The sequence below is a fragment of the Typopeltis vanoorti genome, chromosome 14, assembly GCF_054136105.1.
Source record: "Typopeltis vanoorti isolate ZY-2024b chromosome 14, IOZ_Tvanoo_1.0, whole genome shotgun sequence".
NCBI classification, from domain to species: Eukaryota; Metazoa; Arthropoda; class Arachnida; order Uropygi; family Thelyphonidae; genus Typopeltis; species Typopeltis vanoorti.
In genome coordinates this window covers 56,737,057-56,758,962 of record NC_143562.1, presented here as the reverse complement: position 1 = coordinate 56,758,962, position 21,906 = coordinate 56,737,057, and the positions used below count along the sequence as shown (strand labels likewise).

At 35.2% G+C, this 21,906-nt stretch overlaps 1 protein-coding gene across 1 annotated transcript in view; it reads left to right on the top strand.

Annotated features, from left to right (window-relative positions):
* Window positions 1-21,906, top strand: part of LOC150099501 (pan-ceramidase-like) — a 46,498-nt gene that overhangs the window by 12,950 nt on the left and 11,642 nt on the right. Inside the window, exons 2-10 of the mRNA XM_090403447.1 lie at window positions 1,940-2,083; window positions 7,632-7,808; window positions 7,916-8,043; window positions 10,971-11,048; window positions 11,156-11,276; window positions 11,370-11,492; window positions 14,282-14,368; window positions 17,529-17,633; window positions 17,821-17,902. Coding sequence (XP_090259573.1) covers window positions 1,940-2,083; window positions 7,632-7,808; window positions 7,916-8,043; window positions 10,971-11,048; window positions 11,156-11,276; window positions 11,370-11,492; window positions 14,282-14,368; window positions 17,529-17,633; window positions 17,821-17,902 — 1,045 coding nt within the window. The remainder of the gene's footprint in view (window positions 1-1,939; window positions 2,084-7,631; window positions 7,809-7,915; window positions 8,044-10,970; window positions 11,049-11,155; window positions 11,277-11,369; window positions 11,493-14,281; window positions 14,369-17,528; window positions 17,634-17,820; window positions 17,903-21,906) is intronic.

The window sequence follows — 21,906 nt, the reverse complement described above, 5'->3', positions numbered from 1 at the left end:
AACCCATGTCGAACAAGGTAACTATCTATGAACAAATAGGAATCGATGTTTGCAATCATTTCTGTAATGAAATAGAAATCATAGGAGAAAGGGAAGGCTCGTCTCCTTATGGCAAATCAAGAAAAAGACATTCCTTTTTCCAATTTTTTAACGTTTTATTGGTCAGTCCAGTGCATTTTGCAATAGCTGTATTGTACGTTTTTGCTTTTATGTGCAGTTTATTCCTATCTACAAATGCCCTCCCTCTTCTCCCCCTCCCCAAAACATTTAGTTTTCCATTCGCACAATAACAAATTGTTTTTTTTTTTTTTTCCTTTCTTCAAGCAATAGCTGCGAAAATAAACACTGGTGCTTCCAATCAATCACGACATTATCTATCTGTGACTAAATCAGCTAAGTTTAATGACAATTTATAGATAAAACGGTACTTGTGAACACACAGAACTTATATTAACATGTCGTGAAGACAATGGTGATTTATTTCAGAGTATCCCTCCTCAACCTCGGTACTTTGGGGGAAAGTGCATTTAAGTCGTGCTAATATTACTGGCATAAAAAATACTAATTAAACATGAAAAAGGTTACGAATGTTAGAAAATTTTAGTGAAAAATGGCTTTCCTTCGTTTTTTACATCTTTGACGATAAACGGGCAGTGTAATTAAAATTCACTGAGTTTTTTTTTTTTATGATCAAGATTTGGTGAGTGTACTAAGACAAAGTAGAGCCAAGAATGAAGCAATCTTTCACTTCAGATATCTTTTAATGATACACAGACAACTTAGGCGGAAAGTGTATTAAATATTCTTTTAGTGGTTTAAAAACCTCGTGTTCATCTGTGTGATATCAAGTACTCCTCCATGCTCACTAAGTTAACAGATTTAGGAAGTACAGCAAAGGAAAACAACGAATTTTTCATCTTATCCTGAAGTATGCCATTTTTAAAAAGTCGAGACAGAAACGGAATCTAGATTTGAAAAATAATTCTTGTACGAAAACTCCTGTAATTATACCATTTTAATAGAAACAAAATACTGTATTGATTTGAATTTATTATCTATACTGACTGTTCTGACTCTAGTTCTAATAAGAACCGTGAAGAAAACAGTTGGCGACATCTTGGTTTAGAAGTTAAACTATTTCTCGTGGACGCGTTGCTATGATGTACTGACTTCCATTAATAGCTTGAATGGAACATGTGCACTAGCATTAAAATAATTTTCACGGCTTACACATGTAACAAAAATTATATGGAATTTATTTAGCAACTCCTTATGCTTATAAGGAGTTTTTAAATATATAAATTTATTTTAAATAAATAAATTTTTAAATAGTTATATACTTCATCTAACGTTACGTGGACATCGTCAAGAAGATAACCATTAATTACATCAAAGATTAATCAAAATAACGAGTCATAAATCATGCGTATATTAGCTCGTGTCTCGGTCGCAGTTAAACTATACGATATTACAGTTACACTACTAGTTCAAAGGAACAATTGTTAGTTGCGTACATAAATTATTTTAAAATAATTATTAAATTAAATTAAAAAATTTTAAATGATTATTAAAAATATTTATCCCCCAAATCATATTCTTTGCGAAAGGATTCCTACAAAGTTAGTAATGCTTTAATGTTCTCTGATCTTGAAAAGATGTAATAATTGATGCGAGCTGAAATAAAATATTTCTTCAGCTGGCATCTTTGTAGCATCTGAGTTAAATATTTCGCACATTATTTTGCCTCCCCCCCCCAAGTAAAAGATTCGCTCTTAATGTACGTTAAGGAGGGGGGATTACTTGTTGCGATTTTCTGAAGTAACGATCAATAAATAAGATGAAATTAACTTTCATTAAGATTTGAACTGTTTTCAATGTTCAAAATTTTATTTCAACATGTTCTATATCTTTTTTATTTATTTATTTTCTATGGAATTAGATGGGATACGCCAAGATGGCGCAGGTGGCAGGAGGTATTCACACAAGACAATATAGCAGGGCTTTCATCATAGGAGATAACAGTTCCCGAGTGGTCTTTGTTTCCGTGGACACGGGCATGATCTCACAGCTGGTGAAAATGGAGGTAAGAAATACTTTTTTTAAAAAATAAAAATGAAAATAAATCAGCATTCTTATAGTCGAGTAATGAAACTAAACTTCCAAACAGGGAAGTTCAAACTGATTTCCCTCCACCCACGTGGAAAACACTGACCCGACCGTGAACCATACTCGCTGTAAACACCACAGGCCACGGTGTGTCCCGGTTACATCGCGCATTTGTGATATACGGTAGGTAGTAACAAGGCTTTTGACCCGGAACATGTCTTTAAAGTGACTCGTATGTCCGCGTTATAACAATCCGGACGAAGCGCAGATATAGGTCACCAAGTTTTACGGTTTACTGTTTCTTCAGTTCAAGATACCTCTTCCGTTAGCCTTAAGGACTAATTGATGTTATCTACCGTGGGATACCCACCCACTTTTAACGGTGCTAGTCTCGCCATCTGCTAATACGAACGAACGATGTGTAAGACGAATCGACTAAGGCCAGCTCTGCAAAAATAAAGTCATTAGAAAAGAAATGCATACAAAATGAAACAACCTGAATCGTAGTCATATCTTTCTACAATTCCAGACTGGAAATGCGCGAATGGTACAATACTTAACTTCCTTTTTCCGTGTTTTTCGATAATAAAGCACAGCAGGAGAAACTATTTTTTTTTTTTTTTAATTTCTTTTAGGAACTTAAATATTCAACTCTTAAAAGTAGTCTGATTAATTAAATGAACGAAAAACCAAAGTCATATTCAAGAAATGACATAAATTTTGCAAATGACCGCTTCACTCCAGAAATCAGCCCATTCAAAGAAAACAAGGATAATTTGCCTTTTAGGCAATTTGCCATTATGATGAAATATAGCATTTCAGAAACTTATTTGCATTTCTCAGTGTTAAAAAGGCGTAAAGGAATGAAAGGCTACCCTCTACTGACGAGTAATAGTATCAGATCGAAGATTAAAAAATAAAATAAAGTCTGATGATATGCATGGCAGTCGTGTCAAAAAGGAATCGAAGCGCAAATAATTGGCGAATGACATCATACATAAAATACGTAGGATGTAAGTCCGAATTATTATACATACCAAATGTATGACAAGCGATTATGCAGCCAGCATACAAGAATGCTTAAGAGAAAAAACTGAAGGAAACTGTCAGCGAACAACAGAAAGAAAAAATGAATACTTGTCGGCCTCATTTTCTGAAGTGTCTTGGTAGATTATCTCCAACTCGAATAATCATCACTTGCGAGTTCGCAATTTTTTTCAGTCTAGCTTGAGCAAATCTTCTGTGGAAGTCTGATCAATACCTGTAATTTAAATATACTAGTGTTTTTGTAATCGATTTGTTTCATTCATTCGGTTATTCAGCTAGAAATGACCTGGGCTACCCAGCAGTCCCAAAGTCATTATTTCGTTGAACAAGATGCAAAATATTAGTCTTACTTTAAAAAAATAAATAAATAAATAAAAAAGGGAGGGGATAAAAATGAACTTGAAATGCAGGTTTTTCCACAGGAAATGGCTGATTTCACCACTAAAAAGAAAGCCAGTGATTGTATCTAAATACAATGACGCGCTGGACTGGGGAGGAGAGGGAAGAAAAATGACGCTTACTTAAATCAAAATCAAATTCACCACACGATAAGTTTTAAAACCCTTCTTCTGAGTGGGATTCATATTATAAATAAAAAAAAAAAATAGAAAAACAAGTAACTAAGTGCCTTACTTAGAAAGCAATTTCTTGACTTCGAAATGACGCTTCAAAAATTCTTTCGACACTTTGAATGTCGACAAATGAATGTTTCGACACTTTAATGTCGAAATATTCATTTCGACATTAAAGCAACTGTTAATTACAAAGGGACAAGGCATTTACTGAACATCTTTCAATCCTGTTTGTTACACTTTGCTTTTCATATTCTTTCCTATGTAATAACGAAGGAATTGGTTGAGGCTCTTATCTGGAATATATGGAACTAACGAAATCTGAATAAACGACGTTATTTGGATAGATATTTCTCATTTATGGAAAATGAGAAATAAAGCAAATGAAAGGGCAGTGCAAATAACTATCGAATTATTACCTCCATACAGGATAATGCATGTACACGCTGCTGGAATAGTTTCATGATATTCAGACAGAAAAACTGGAATTTAAATTTACTGTCGGGTAAATAATACAAAGTAGATTTAACGACATGTTTTGGAAATTAAATCCTTTAATTTTTTAAAGAATAAAAAAATATTAAACAAATCTACTGATTTTTCCTAAAATCTCCAGTCAGATTGGCCAAGTGGTTATTGTATCCACTCCCTAATCAACAGGCTATGGGTTCGAATCCTATCGTGGGCATGATGGATATTTGTGATTGTCTTTTAGGTGGGAGATGAACTTCATCGGCCAATGCGAGACCTCCACGCAGCTCAATTAGAAGCCTGAAGTCCTGAAGTGGCTTAAAAAGATCAATGTTCCAGAGCGGGGTTTCCGAATTCTATATAAATATATAGAGCTAATAAAAATGAAAAAAAAAAAATCCTTAACCTGCCCATGGTGCTGTGCTATAGGTTTCTGACCTTTCGTAGGTAGGAGTTAAATTAAAAAAACAACTGATAATTGAATACTGTAACTGTAAAGCTGTTAGCTGCAACGCTTGTAGGCGATCATTAATTCAGAATTCAATAGATTTCCACACCTAGGGCAGGATTCAGCCTAGAATTTTATTTATTCGTGTAAACGAATAACTTCAGCATATTTTAAAATCAATCGTCAAGAAACTTGCTTTCTAAATAAGACTTTTTTTTTATGTGAACCCCACTCGAAAAGGGTTTTAAACTTATCATGTATTTTTAATACCATGGATGGGTTTAAATAATATGAGAATCAGTCTGTAGAGACTAAATTATTATTATTATTATTATTATTATTATTCCGGGCAACTCCAAAGAGTCTACAGACTCATCGACGGAGGCCCTAACATTAGTTGAAGAACAACTATTCGACATTCACACTATCTATCATACCTCGCCTTGAACTCATCCACGGTCGTAGCACCCACAACAGACTCTGGTAGCTTATTCCACTCATTCACCACTCTCCAAGTAAAAAACCTAGCTCTAACACCCCTGCTAACCACATTCTTGCCCAGCTTCCATGTATGGCCCCTAGTCCCACCACCATCAGTCCTATTCTCAAAAATATCTTCTGGATTAATCCTATAGAAACCTTTTCAGTAATTTGAATGTCTCAATCATATCACCCCTTTTCCGCCTATCAACCAAGTTTTGCAACCCACAAATCTTCAACCTATTCTCATAAGGTTCATTCCACAGACCTGCTATCATCTTGGTCACTCGTCTCTGGATCCTCTCCACCTCCTCCCCATCAAGAAGAAACCCTGGAGCCCATATCTGGGCACAGTAGTCTAGATGAGGTCTTATCAAGGCTCAATATAGAGGAACAATAACTTGTCTCTGCTTGTTAAAGTATTTTTCAGAAGCCAAGTGATTTGATGAGCTGATTTAGCTACTTTTGCAATGTGCCCCCTAAACTTCAATTCCCTATCCACCAACACTCCCAAATCCCTGGCTTCATCAATCTCCTGGAGTACGGTTCCGCCAATGTGATATACTGCTGCTATTTTTTTCACCCCAAAATGCATAACCTTACACTTTGCCACATTAAATTGACATCCATTTTCCCTAGCCCAGTCCTCCAAACTATCCAAATCATCCTGTAAAATTTTGACATCCTATGCTCACAATTGCTCTACCTAACGTTGCATCATCAGCAAACAAGTGAACACTTCCTCTCAGATCCTTTCCTATATCATTGATGAACAAATTGAAAAGTAGTGGTCCAGGAACAGAGCCCTGCGGCACACCACTAGTCACAAGCCGTCTTTTGGACCCAATTCCTGAATAAACCACTCTCTGGTATCTCTCCATTAACCACCCTCCTCTCCATCTCACCAACCCTATATCCATCCCCATCTGCTCCAGTTTACTTAGAGTTTCATGTGATATCCTGTCAAAGGCCTTTGCAAAGTCCAGTAGAATCACTGTAAACCCATGGAATGTTATTTTTCCCAAGCCACTTCGGTCTATAAGCAGGATGGTCGCTCGTTAGGCAATGAAATTCATTTACTATCTAAAAACAAAACATTCACGAATATCCACGATCCACTGCGGATTCAGAACTCATAACTGCTTGGCTAGAGTTGAAACTATCCACACAGCTACTAATACATGAATGTTGTGTATAATATGAATGAATATATTAGTATGACCCTTTTTAATAAACAATATTACAGATGCTCCGAAAAGTGCGAAAAAAATTGGGAGGGGGAAGGAATACTTGACTGCAGTTTCAGAATATCTACTTAGTTGGCAGTATTTATACTTGTGACGCTGGAATTTTACTTTCATTGTGTTGAAATTTCAAAGACTCATTTAAATTGTAAACAATTAATGTCAGCCGAATAGTAGCTTCTAATCGCAGCAAATCTACTTTCTTTAGTACCTAAACCTTGTCGATCTGAACGGTGCAACCTGCAGGAGGGAAACCAACATTTTATTCCATTCTTGCAACAACTTAAGCGACAAAGCAAGTATATTCTAAACTGAGTCAAAATCGGTTGAAAAATGCGATCTGTAGTGTCTGAGGAAGAATTAATAATGGACGCTTTTCGTTCTATTTTGCTCAAGTACTCTAAAACCTTGGATGCTCTGTAATCTACAAAAGATGACATTGATACCAAAATATAAAACTTCCTAAAATTTTGGCAACACCTTCTCTATAATATGGAAGAAAAATATGGACCATAAAAACTGCACAAGGAAAAAATAAACGAACTGGAGAAATGAAGTTCCTATGAAGGACAACTTTTTTGACTCCCAGAGACCAAAAAAAAAAAAAAAAAAAAAAAATCACAGAAAATACTTAACGAAATAAAAACCGACCTTAGTGTTAATAAAAAATAAACATTAAAATAACGTATAATTCAAGAAAAAGATGAAATAAAGCCAGAGCAGGCCACTGGGCCCAAATACCTAAAAGGATCATGATAATGCATTGTATTAAATAAGTGGTAGAGCAATAATATTCAATCTGGAGCCAAAGATCTGTCATGATTACTCTTGTAATAAGAGTAAATCCATGATACTGAAGTACTGTACTTGGTTTGAGTCATTGCCAGCCATGATATTGTTATCTATCCAGTAAGGCATTAAAAATAAATAAAAGTAGAAAATTGTAAATCGGGTAAGTTTTTTTTTTTTTTTTTTAAGTTAGTAATGCAGCACCTATTAAAACAAATACTGTATTTAGGCATATTGATAATATCAGGGGCGTACAAACATCACACGTTATGTGCACTCATGTATGAAATGACTAAATCCATGATTAACCCAAAACTCGTTTGTCTTATTGTGTTAAGAAGCCACGTATTGGGATTCCTAATCGATGCAATTAGAGAAGGTCCTGCTAACTTAATTTAGACATTGTAAGCTTGTTTATTGAAAAGAATATTATTCAAATTAGTATGATCTGAAAAACTCGGCACTATCTTACAGGTGACTAAAGCTCTGAAGGAAAGGTATGGAGATATCTACCGAGAAGATAACGTATGTCTTAGTGCTACTCACACGCATTCGGCGCCAGGCGGTTATCTGCAGTATTTGCTGTACCTCATTCCATCTCAAGGTTTCGTTAAACAGAGCTTCAAATCTCAAGTGAGCGGGATTGTGAGGGTAAGATGTTTCTCCCCTTTTTTGCTTCTTTATAAATAGTTTGGTTCCACTCTGGAAATAGCTTTCTTCTAGCTGGATTTCTTAGCTGAATCTCCCTTAATTTGCAGAGCATCGAAAGAGCACATAATGCTATCGTCCCCGGGTACATCTACTGGAATGAAGGAGTGATTCACAATGCAAGTATCAACAGAAGCCCGAGTGCTTACGAGAACAACCCGGAGGAAGAAAGAGCCAAGTTAGTAAACAATATCTTAATAACCCCTGATTTATTTATGTCTGCAATCAAATGATTTTAAAGTTATTTGGATGCTAAGTAAATATCCAAATTACTTTTAAAAAAATCAGATTTCTGTGCGTGCTAACAGAGTCAAGAAAATGACTAAGAATCATTAAAAGAATGTTACTCTTCTTCAGTGACGCTATCCCTTTTATTAATAATTCAGTCTAGAGCCATTTTTAGCATACGTATGCAAACATTTTTTTGTTTCATAATTTTACCATTAAAATAGTCTTTTTACAGTTCGGTAAACTTTAGTGATCCTAAAGTTATGATCTCTTCCCAAAGTGCATTACAAGTTGTGTACATTGACTGCAGGAAATTTAGGCTAGGAAGTTGAGGGAGGGTTGACTGTGGGCAGGGAATTGAAGTTTAAAGGGCATTTTGCGAAGATAACCAAAACATCACATTAGATTACGTGGTTGCTGAAGTTATTGTTCCCTTTTATAAAGCTTTAATAAGGCCACATGTGGGCTACTTCGCACAGATTCCTCATCCACACGGAATCTGGTAACCCAGATTCCGTGGGGATGAGGAAGTGGTGGAAAGACTGCAGAGGCGAATGACAAAGAATGTAGTAGGTCTACGGAATGCTCCTTATGAAAATAAATTGAAGTTCTGTAGGCTCCAAAAACTAGCTAATGGGCGGAAAAGAGGAGACTTGATAGAAGCATACTCGTATAAGTTTATTAAAGGGATTTTATAGGAGTGACACTGAAGTTTTTTTCAGTACAAGGGAGAGAACGAGGGGTTACGCATGGAAAATGTGTACGAGTGTGGTTAACAAGGGTGTTAAGACTAGATTTTTTGCTTGGAGAATTTTTTGGTTGGTGAATGGATTGAATGGGTTGGAGATACCTGTATAATAATAATAAATACTATATTTCATTAAATTGCATCAAGCCGGGGGACAATCATCATTACAAGTAATTTTATTCTGTCACTATAAATGGTCAGACTAAAATTTAATACTGAAACGACTACAACTCAACAAACCTTAACAAAACTGTAAATGCCAAATTCATTAAATTATATTGAGCCGGGAATTATGGATTTTAGCAAACTGCAAATAAATTATCTAAATGAAAATCATAACGATTTAAAAAATAAAGTACCACAGGTAAATATTAAAATGTTCTACGGATAATCTACGATGCATTCATACCGTATTTTCTTGCCAGTCGTTCAACTGTCCAAATATGATCCTAAGTGTTGGTTTAAAGACATTAACCAAGTCTTTCAGCATCGTTTGTTGGTGGATATTACTACGTTAAATAGTTATTAGGTTTCAATTTTCCATGCAAGCCGAAAAATGTACAATTTTGTACAAGTCATTCATTTAAACCATCATAATCAATCCAACATAATCAAAATTTTAAATGAGTCAGAAGGCATCTGCATAACTCAGACCTCGAATGAAAGTATTCCAGTGCTAGTAGAGTGGTAAGCAGAACTAGCTTTACAAGATGTAAATGATGTAAATTGTCATTATATAAAATACAATGTTTGCACAAAAGTTTATAGCTAGCTCCAATTAGTGCTCTTATGAATTAGCTGAAGAGGATGTCTATGGAGGTAATGCAGTTTGCCTCCATAGTTACACATTCAGAAGAAAAACTTAAGTTCGATTCTAGCCACTGACAAAAGGAACTTTTCGAGGCATTTTTTTGTTTTGTTCTAGTTCTGAGTTGAGTCGATCTTTGGTACAAGCAAATAGGAGTTTTTTTTTTTTGTTTTTTTTTTAACCCAAAATTCAAATCGACTGCAGAATTCGCTATAACCAGTACGTACAGTCAGGTCATAAGAGTACAAAATCGCAGCAGTTTCCCGCCGTATTCTCGACCCGGACACTTATGAAATTAATCTTTTGGCTCAGCAGTCAGTGAAAACCAACAGTAAGAGTCGGTTGTCCATTGTTCTTTCCAGAAATTAGAGCTAACAGCTTCGCCTGCTCTCATCGGAAATAAAAGGCCATTGTTTTTATTATTGTTTTTTTATTATAAAGCAAGCCTTCGTTTAATTTTTTTTTTTGCTTTTTTTACGCATTCAAATCTCTAGTTCGCTGGACATTTGTGGAGATTTAAGCTTTCAATACTTAATGATTTAATGCAACTAAGATCGCATATTTAAATATCGAATGGAGTAAAATCTAACTAAAACTTTATCTGTAATTAGAGAAGCACGAAGTGAAAAATGCATATCATGTTGTGCTCATATTTTCATTTGTGTAAATCTAATTGAATAAAGAGAATCCGCTCATGCATTTAATGAGTTATTCATATAAACTTCAATAATCAAAACTTGAACAATAGAAAGAATTTAAAGGATACTGACATTGGATTTTCTTATGAGTATCATGTATATCTAAAACTGGATGTTCGCGAAAGTCTTAGAGGCAATACAACAATTTTCACTCACTAATGCGAGACCATCCTGCTTTATTGATTAAAAGTGGCACATATCAAGTCCGTTTGGTCTCCAGACCAAACAGTTTTAAAGCTGTTTCGGGATTGTAGTGATTATATATCCGCAAACTTCAATCAACTGTTTTTAAAATCTTTCTTGGGAGGAAATAGCACAAACATCAGTTACAATATCTGATGATACCAAATGTGGATATGAGTTGATACTCGTAACCACATTGAAAGTTTATTAATTTCGTACGTGTCCAGGTGGAGGTCGAGAATACGCCAGGTAAACTAGGTGACAAAATTCCTCAACTTTTCCTTGAAGAAATTAAGAACTTTTCTGCCAAACAGTTGTCAGAAAAGTACGAAATACCTCGTTAGTGAAACTTTTGAAATCGTACCGTTGCAACTAGCAATGGTACTAAATATGTAAATTGCAAAATACATTTACATTTTGATATTGATATTTTTTTGTAGATATGAAGATATGGTAGATAAAAAGATGTTCTTATTAAAGTTTACAGACTTGGAAAATAAACCACTTGGATCAATCAGGTAAGTTTTTTTTTGTTTTATTATTATCGGAAATTATCATTCATTTGCATATGATTAAATGCGTGTATTAACTTGGGAAATGAAACGTAGTGAAATTTTTTTTACAGCTGGTTCCCTGTCCACCCGACATGTATGAACAATTCTAACCGTCTAATTAGTGGAGACAACAAGGGCTATGCGTCTCTCGTCTTTGAGCAAACTATGAACGGAAATAAGCTTTTAGGCAAGGTAATAAACTCGTTCTAAATTTCCTTTTTTCCCCCCTAATGACACACCCAATCAGATGGCTTCTTATGTTGGATTTTTTATATCTATTTTTAGGGACCATTTGTTGCTGCTTTTGCACAATCTAATGCAGGAGATGTCTCGCCAAACATTATGGGATCTCGGTGTGCTAAATCAGGCCAACAGTGCGAAGAAGACACAAGCACTTGCAAAAGCAAGGTAAAGACATACTCGTTCATCTTATACGAAGGCTTAGTAAAAAATCCTTTTCAGTAAACAATAACTCTTTCCGACAATACTTAAAACTGAAATGATTTATTATTATTATTTGACACCTCCAGGGAGTCCAAAGACTCATCGAGGGAGAGTGTGCCAACAGAATTTATGAAGCATTTTTGTGACTCCATTATACTCTTCTGTTTTCAACGACGTTGTGAATGCAGAATTTTGTATTAAACTTGTAATTTCATCGGTAGTATATTAACACTTATGTATCTGATAAATAACTTCTTATTTACAAATTTTCTTTTTTAAGAGGGTGCCTTTCTAGCAAATTCGAACGACAGTGCGTTTTGGTTGAAAATATGCGGGCTTCGATCCCTAAGATGAAAATTTTATAATGGCATTTTTAACTGAGGTGAGATAGTCGGGTCCCACAGGAACGATTTTTTTATATCCATATATCGTGCTCATCAGTTATTTATATATATATATATATATATATATATATATATATATATATATATATATATATATATAAATAAAAACTGATGAGCACGATATACTCCTTTTGAGTAAGGCGTGTTATTAAACAACTGACTTCAAATGACGACAATGACGGATGTGCATGTTGACAGGTAGACAAAACTCACTGCGTAGTGTAAGACCATAACCCCACTCGCAGTATACTAAAATGTACAATGAATTTTCAATCCTTGATAGATAGGATTTGCAAGCACGAAAACCATTTTTAAATCGCACTTCGATTATTTATAATATTACAAACTGCATAATTTAATTCGCTTCCTAGTAAATGGTGACGTATGGTGAAAGGTCTCGTGATTCTCAGTTCCGTGAAAAAAAATGGACTAACTTTCTGGATGCTTCCTGAAATTTAATTTCAGAACGTTGTAAATGATAATATACAAATTTTATTCTAGAAAAACTACTAAATGGGAATTCAGAAAAAAAAACCCTTAATTTATACCTCAACAACCATTTTAGCTGAAGTGTGAAATCACACGCTCGTGCTGCACCGCAAGCAGTCTGAATTAATTTTGAACAGAAATTATTGCAGATTTCGAATTTGCAACAAAGATTAGTCGGAGAGTCATAAGTAGAGCTGCTAAATAATAAGTTTTGTGCACTTAATGTATAATTTTAACTAAACTTTCCTCTTCTAGCAAATGCACATAACGATTTTAAGAACATGCAGATATCTATTTTTTTAATTTTTACATTCGAAAATTTCAAATGTCTCTTCTATTTTAGGAAAATCTAAAATCCGTTTCAGATATATTATTTGACCAATCAGCCTGCATCATATATCTGCTCTCTGACCAACAAGGTGCAGGTTCCAATCCTGCATGAACGCTGTAGTCGTCATTTTAGGAGGTAAATGAATTTCTTAATCTGGTGAGAGACCACTACCCTGCCTCCTACTGGATTTATTTCAAACCTTAGGAACTTCCTTAATTCGTTCTAGGTCGCCATACATCTTAGAGATGTCTGTCCTGTGATCTTCTCGTAAAGATCATTAACTATTCGTCTTCGTAAAAATAATAAATTTACAATTAATAATGGCAAATGGTTTAATTCCTCTGAGAATTTTAATTTAAAATTAAATTCCAAATCGTGTAAATTGACATTTACTTGTAGCCTTCCTTGTCATCTTGTATCAATAGCTTCCTCCGCCCCTTTAAATACTAGGCATTCTTTTCCGCTCAAGATGCTGTTTTTTTCCCCACTCGCCCATCTATTAGCTCAATAAATCCGTCAATCCTCCCGAATACTTACTCTGCTTGTTTAGTGCACCTAAACCTCACTAAAAATTCTCGATGCTTTCCAGAGAGCAATTCAGCTCACAGATGATCCCTTGACCTCACAGACGTACCGTTTCAGCTCTCTTTCAACAGGTATTTCCGTGATCACTTCTATGCCGAACTAGTAACCATTATTCCTCCACTTTCTGCTGAGCCCGTTAAAAATCCTTTTTCGGTGCAACCTACTTCTCCCATTCGTTTTATCCCGTCTATATCTGGAATAGCTTTCCTCACGAAGTCTCTCAAACGACAACCTATGAAAAATGTCAAACTTCCTCTTTCCAAACCCTCACTTGTAACCGATACACGGCACTGAGAAGTTATAGGTACTTCTACTGTTCGTCATGGGATCAATATTTTATAATCCATACCAATGAGATTCAACCCTACTCTCTACCTATAGGCAGTGAGCAGTTTTGAATCTTCATTGGAATGGATGTGGTGAATGCCTTATGAATTTTGGATGGCTTTCGAATATGAAATCTCACTCCTGTACTTATGGGTAATTTGTAGTGACTTTAAAGTTCATGTTTTTAGTCTCTACAAATACATTATCTAACCCTTAGCCCATCCACAATAGTAATGTGAGATAGGTTAAACTTTCATTAAGAAAAAAAAAAAAAATGCAAATACAATGTACGGTGAAAAAAAAAAAAAAAATTTGAGCCCAACCTGCAATGGGTTATACATTAGTATGTATTAGTAAAGAAGTGGGTTAACTAAGGGATAATAAATTCCGGAATCCTACTCTAAAAACCAACACTGAGCTTTAAGTCATTTCAGGCCTCCAATAAGCAGGCGGTAGATCATCAACAACGTAAACCAAGCAAAAAAAAAAATCCATACGCCTGGTGATTCCAGCCTACAGGTTGAAAATACGCTGGTTGAATACGCTAACCAGTCGGCATATGCATCGATAATCAAACTAAAATTTTGATTATCTAATTTTACTTTTTTTCCTTTCAGCACGACAGGTGTATTGGTATTGGACCAGGAAAAGACATGTACGAAAGCACCCAGATTATAGGAAAGAGGCAATATGAAAAAGCTATGGTAAGCATGAAGTTTCAGATTTCTTCCATTCAAACCATTTTCCAGGTCGTTTTCTTGCTCTTTCACTGTTATTTCTATGATTTCTATTAGCATCCTGGCTAATTTTCTTCAATTATCTATCTTAATTGATTGTATAGCGTTTATTTTTTAAACTGCTTAATTTGACCCACTTGCTCTTCGGTATTCGTTATCAATATTTTTTTCTGATATATCTCGTGCCTTAAACATTCCCATTTCTATTCTTTAAAACTGTTGCCTTTTAGGCAACACTATTATCACTTCATTAGCCCATCATGATGATGTATTTGCACCTGCTTCCTCCTAAAGACTTCCTTGAAATACAGTAATGTATTTCAATTCCTGGTATAATGAATAGATTATTCGCTGTGTTGCTTAACCAAACAATTGTTCTAGGTGTTTCGTAAAATGCCTGAAACACCTAAGAATAATCCCCCCCCCCCCGCCGTTCGTACTAGTGGTGGCTTGTACATAAGCACCCCCAAGGAAAAAAACGAAAAAATTAAATTATGTTTGTGTTTTAAAAATAATAACAATGCTTACAACATTATATAAATGCAATACAACATGTTAAAGGTTACAGCTTATGTTTCAGCATTGATTGAATAGTTAAAAATTGGAATTGTTCGATTAACGCTTTAGATTACGAAATAAATGCATTGCGATCTAACGAAGTGTCCGAATTATCACGTTCGGCCAGTTGCGGCTAGACTCGCCGATATTCGTTTGCACTTATCACTGCACGTAACAAGTGAACCTGACGCTGCTCGTTGAGCAGTGTCGCTACAGATAAATTGTATACTTGCGCGTTATTTCTGTGGGATACGGAATTATTATTGATGTGTGTTCGTGGTGAGGGTGAAATATTTTTGGCAAAAATATTTCGTTGTAATGTTTTTGAAAAATATTTCGCCCTCACCACGAACACACACCAATAATAAAAGTTTTCGTATCTCATAGAAATAACGCGCGCAAGCGTACAACTTATCTGTAGCGACACTGCTCAACGCGCAGCGTCAGGTTCACTTGTTACGTGCAGTGATAAGTGCAAACGAATATTGGCGAGTTTCAAAAATTCTCGAAGTATGTAAATTTACTTACATATTTACCGCACTTAATTTTCACTGGTTCGTACGCAAATTATTCCGGGACTCTGACTTGGACGGCTTTTACTCAAGTTTGGTATTAGAAACCTCTATTAAAATATGTTAAGCATTCCAAATTTTGTATTCCAATGGGCCATTTGCAGCCATAAGAGCAGAGAACAGTCAAAATTTATATTCAGATAATCCCACTCGGCTGGATGAGATTTCCAGTATACACAATCTGACTGAATTCTGGTTACAATCGGTTTTTTAAGGCAAAACAATTGAAACTAATTAAATTCCTTATGCTCAGTATGGACCTAATTAATTAATTAATCTGACATTTTAAAGACTGAAAATTTTAAGATAACAAATTTATTAAGTTACATTTTTTTTTAATCGGACCATTAATTGTGGTAAGAAGACAAAACAAAATTGTTGAGAACACATAAGCTAAAAACGATCCGTAGTTTAATAAAAATAGCTATAACTGACACTCTTTGAAAAACAAAATGCCACCACTCCACAGAATTATTCGAATAATCTAACTATCACAGGGATGATAGTTCTCGCAAAAGCAAAAGACAATCCCAAAATTCCGAAAAATTTGTAACCTGCATTGTAAGTAAGCAGTTATAAAGTCTGCTACTGCACAGAATAGTTAAATTGTTTAAAACCTACTGTGTTCCTACAAATTATTTCTTTATTTCCATTTTTATTGGTAAAAACAAGTTTTCTTTTCAATTTCTCTATAACTGGATCATTTTTATTCGCAGATTCGAAATCATTCATTTAAAATCTGAGCCTTTATTTCTAATTTGATTTGATTTTTGGTTTTGAAATTTACTAAAATTGTGGTGTTTAGAATCACTTAAAATTTTTCAAGTCATTTCAAATTTGTTGTGCTTCCTTAACAGCTAAATTAGGAAGAAGACAAAAACTATATACATTACATATGACAAAAGATAGTCCAGTTTTTTTTTTTTTTTTGGTTGAATCGTCATAATACAAGATTACGAAACGCCCACTTGTTTAGGATCGTTTCTTTACTAATTGGTAATCTATTGTAGGCATAACTATTCTACCATCAAAGCAATCCAGTTTTAGTCAACATTTCAATACCAAACTTCAATAAACTGCATCCATTCAGTCTCCACGAATAACAAGCAGAGGGAAACAATGAATCTATACATGCTTGACACTGCGAAAGTCACCTCAAAACCTAAAGTATATTTTCTGTGCCACAGATTCTAATTTCGTAGTAATCTTGGGAAGATATGCATGCAGAAAAGGATTCTGTACTTAATGTGACTATTTCATTATAAATTCTCTGACGAGCAGGTGCATATTCAACCAATATTAAAACACCTGTGTAAGTGTGATAAATTTGTTTACTCCTTTATCCAAGTGTAAGCAAACAAAGTTTGCGCCTGAAAATATCTTCAGGACTGAGGTAAGGTGGTGCAACTCGTGGCAAAGGTGGACCAAGCTCTCATCACTCCTGGCCCTTCCCTTAATGCATAGCAGTATACATCTCCGCAAGATGTGCTTTGTATTATGGGAGATACTGAGACAAGGAGTGATGAGAGCTTGGTCCACCTTTGCCACGAGTTGCCTAGGGATTGCACCACCTTACCTCAGTCCTGAAGATATTTTCAGGCGCAAACTTTATTTGCTTACACTTGGATAAAGGATTAAACTAAATTTATCATAGTCTAACCAAGTGAAAAATAAACTTCCAACCTGTGTAAGGTTTTTCGGTCCTCTGTTTTATAATCAGTTCCTTATTTTTCTATTGCTGTCACAGAATGAAAAAGGGATCATGAACATCATCTTATCTGAAAGACCTCAAAAGATTTTTCACTTTGTCATTGAATGTTTCTATATAGATATATCAGGAGTCCATCCTCCGGAAACTTATTGCAAACTTAGCCGAATACACATAATTAATGGACTTTACACTACCATACTGGCAATGTAGCCTTAGTTGCTGCTGTCACAATTCCAACCGATACTCTTGCTGGCAATCATACTGAAAGGTTTCTTTTTTTATGTAGGAACTATTCAAGTCTGCTAAAGAAAAGCTGCAGGGTCCAATTCTCTACATCCATCAGTATCTCGACATGTCTAATATTGAACTGACGATCAATGACACAGTTAAGGTAAGACAGTATGCGAATGTATTTCCTAACCAGTTGAAATGAGTTACCTCAGTAGTAATTTCTTATTTGCTTAAAACCTGAAGTACTGCCATCTAGTAAATAAGGTATGGGTGTTTTAGGCCAAATCCCGTTTATTGCTGACAAGCTATAATGGTTTACTTCTACACTTTTTTCTTTTCATCCACAGGCTGTCACTTGCAAACCTGCTCTGGGTTACAGTTTTGCAGCGGGAACTACAGACTCTCCTGGGGAACATGATTTTCATCAAGGTGAGAGATGTTTGTATGTTAATTACGTTTAATGAACAAAAGTTTAGATGAAATTGTAATAAAGACGAAATCTGAAGTTCAATGGAAAACAAAACATCCTGCAGTGGGGGATGTGCTGCCATCTAGTGACAAACTTCATTACTATGACTGTTAGATATGTAATCTTTAGTACAGAAACAAGGTTGGCAATATAATTTTGGGACTGATTAGAGATCTAGATGTAAACTAAAATCAGGAATCTATCCTCCGGAAACTTTTATAATATACAATATGCCTGCTGGACGCAAGCAAAGCTTATTCTTATGACATTAGGGACATTTTTTGTTCTACATCAACCGCCCCAGTGTTCATATTTGTTATGAAATTTTGTAGATATTAATTAGGTTGCTAGATTAACTAAATTTTGTTCTCATCGGGACAGAGAAAATAAACGTTTTTTTTTTTAAATTCAAGATCCAAGCTTACCAATTTTTTGTTTAATTTTACTGAAGTATTTTTAACTTAAGATTAATTCGAAGTGTAGTTTCACCTTTTGGAGATTGGCTGATTTTAAATTTAATCCTGGTTCGAAACAGCGTTCAAATAACTTTAATAATTTAACAGTAAACATGTTCTTATTAAACAATATTTTTAAATGTATATTATTATTCCATTTAAAGCACGAGGCTACTGATCTACTAGCTATTACTGAGCAGGTGGCCAATTTTCGTATATAGCAATTAGCCTGTCTACGCCACAAATATAATCGCAAACTTTCGCAATTAGTGACTCGACTACTCCACACTGTATGCCATCGAACTCCTACTGCAAAACCAGCCCTTGCAACAACAGCCCTAAGAGATTGCCTAGTTTAAAAAAGCAGGTCATCCTTTTCTCCAATTCTATCAGGCCTACTATTTCATTTTAGTTAATCGCTTTTCAAATTTTGATTTCACAAGTTTATCTAGAGGGTGGTTTTTAAAATATCAAGTCAAGTTTAATTTTTATTAATAAAACATGTCAAAACCAAACGAATAAGGATTTTTTTCGGTCACCCAGCTACAACTGAAGTCTAGATCCGTCACCGATTTGGTTACGTCTCAAATATAAAGTACTCGCATAGCTTACATTGTTAACTGCTAAACTTAAAAAAAACATAAAAATAATAAAAAAAAACTGTAAGCGCTTTCTCAATCCCCTAAGATCAATACATAATCCAAGCAGGGAGAGATGAATGTTATCATGCAAATTGACACAAAGATAAAAACGTACAATGGAAGTGTGTGCTTGTCATTTATGACAGTATGAAAATCTAACAGATCAAACTGGCATCTTGTAACAAAATTCGTGTTTGGGTAGGATTTCCAAAACTGATGCCTACGAGAAGTTCATTAAAGGAAATCTGCGACAAGACATCGCAAAGCCATATAAAACATTCCGTTTTAAAATCGGCCTAAATGCCTAGAAGTAAACTAATTAGGCCGAATGAAAATACTTGCATAAAATCAATGACTTCGTATAGTTGGTTTGCTCCTTAATTTTTTTTTCTCTAGTTCTCTTTCTCTCATTCTCGCACATTGCAGAAAGTCCATTCTTTCTTCCTTCTAGAATGGATGTCGCAATTGTGCACTGGGCCTTCCTCGAAGAGTACTTCCTTGAGAAGTACTAAAGTCAAAATCTCGCAGCAACAGTTCCTTTTTCAAATATTTTCTGATATTTTTTGCCCTCTTTCTACTTATACTAAACTCAGCAATCCACGTTACTTAATTTCTCCTCGTATTCAACCTTCAATAATCCCAATATCTTAATTATCCGCCTCTACACTCTCCATATCCCCCAGAAAAACAGCCGACTAGATCTGCATGATGGTCAAATATGATCAATCAAAGCTTTATAATGCACTTCTTATTACTACTTGACGGTCTTCTGAACATAAGTTTCCCTTTGCGTTGTCTTTACGCATTTTACAATATGTTATCAGGAAAATATATTTATTACCCTTAGCTACAGGTCCTCCAAATCAAAATGTAGAACCTTACACTTGGCATTGAAAGTAGCACTCATTCTCCGCTGCTCACACTTTGTGACCTACTCAAGCTATTATGAAGAGATACTATATCAGTCATTTCTTATCGCTTTTCCTAATTTTGTATGGAGACTGAAGACTGACGCGTTTGAACCATCTCGTATTGTGTATAGAGCAGAGTTTCGGGATAATCTAGTCGTTGGTCCACCCACCGTACTAAAATTAATGTATAGTCTTTTTTCGTGAGTGGGATTCGCATAATTATAGATTCTCTTTTAAACCATCAAGAATTCGTTTAATATGTAAATGAAAAACAGCCCAAGGACAAAACTCTGTAGCATAGTACTCGTCAGCTTCCTGCACTTCGACTTCTTCCTCTATATCTGCTCTGATATGTCAGCCATTCTCTTATCACTATCAGTTTACTCCGTCACTGTACCCACCCTAATTTATGTAATAATTTAGTACTGTATTTTGTCCAATCTTTGCACTGCAGCCATTTGAGTATGAGCCTTATCCAACTCGATTTGTTATTCGATTATTATAAAATAGAGGTGGATTACTAAAATTCTCCTCGTGATAAAAACAATATCTCCTATACTCTCACATCGCGCTCTACGTGAACTCTGAAAGAGAATTGGTGTATTCTTTCCTGGGCGTGAACTTCACAACGTTAATCAGTCTGTAATTCTCCTTCCTTCGTGTGGCACCACGCATGTGCAATAGAACTGTCATACTTTATTTTCCATTGTCAGAGTTAAAACTCGAGGTAAACAAATAAGCCATAGATGTGCTACCATTTCTTTGGCACATAACGTTTAGCATATGATCTGAAAAATCTACATATTTTTGCAATATGTAGATCTCTCAACTCATGCGCTTCCATTCTCACCGCAAGCTGCAACCATTTCTACCTAGGCATCACTGAACTACTTTGCCTGTGTATAATTCAACTAATCTATTAACCATATTTCTGCCACTGTACTGAAATCACTCAATCGTTTCCTTTTTTATTTTCCATAAAACGAAAGAACTTCCTAATTTTTATTAGCCTGATCATTGGTTCCATCATCTAATTTTGTTTCCTTACCATATCTGCTATTTTTTTAGCATGCGCTCTGTATTCAAAGTACATTTGTTTATCATCCCTTCCATATATTTCCTCCTCCACATCAGCTTCTTATACACTTCCTACGTATAATGCGATTCATCCGTTTAACTTTCATTTCAACTTATACCTCCAAGTAAATCGAGCGGAAGTTCAATTGCTTGTAATATCACCTACCATACATGTCACACCAGATAAGCATAAAGCTAAATTTCCTTACTTGAATCTGTACATTTGGACTTAAGTATGATAGGAGCATTATCTCCCATCGATACTTATCCCCCCCCACAACTTTGTGATCATCTGTCTTCTCAAAAATTAATACCTGCCGTATTCTACTCCCATCGACTAACTCAGTCAACAGTCTCTTTGGATAAATTTTTGGAAAATCGGCATTGACTAATGTGTAAGCTGCTTCGTTCCTATTCCTAGCATGCTTTAGCATTAGTGGACAAGAATTCCCACTCCATATTTATATCTCCCATTCAGTAACTGATATAACATTTAGTCTTTCTTCTAACCCTCTTTCATACCAAGTGTCATATTAGGATAAAAAAGCACTCTATTTAATGAGCGAGTAACCTTTCGATGCGATCTTGTTCTCGCATTCACTCGTCTGATTTACACAATCCTTCCTAACAGTTCTCGTTTGCATGACTGTTCGCATACACTCTAGCTGATCAACAGTTTTTCCAGTAACTTAATACCAAACCTACTAAATGGCAAATCATCCACATCATATATTCAATCTTTCTACTTGTAACAACATGCATGAAACAGTCTCATGTCAATAAAATAGCTTCTATTGCTTTCAGTGATGATGTTCTGCAACTTCTTAGTTGTTCTGCAGAACAACTAAGAAGTTGTTCTGCCTGTATAAAACTCGCGGCC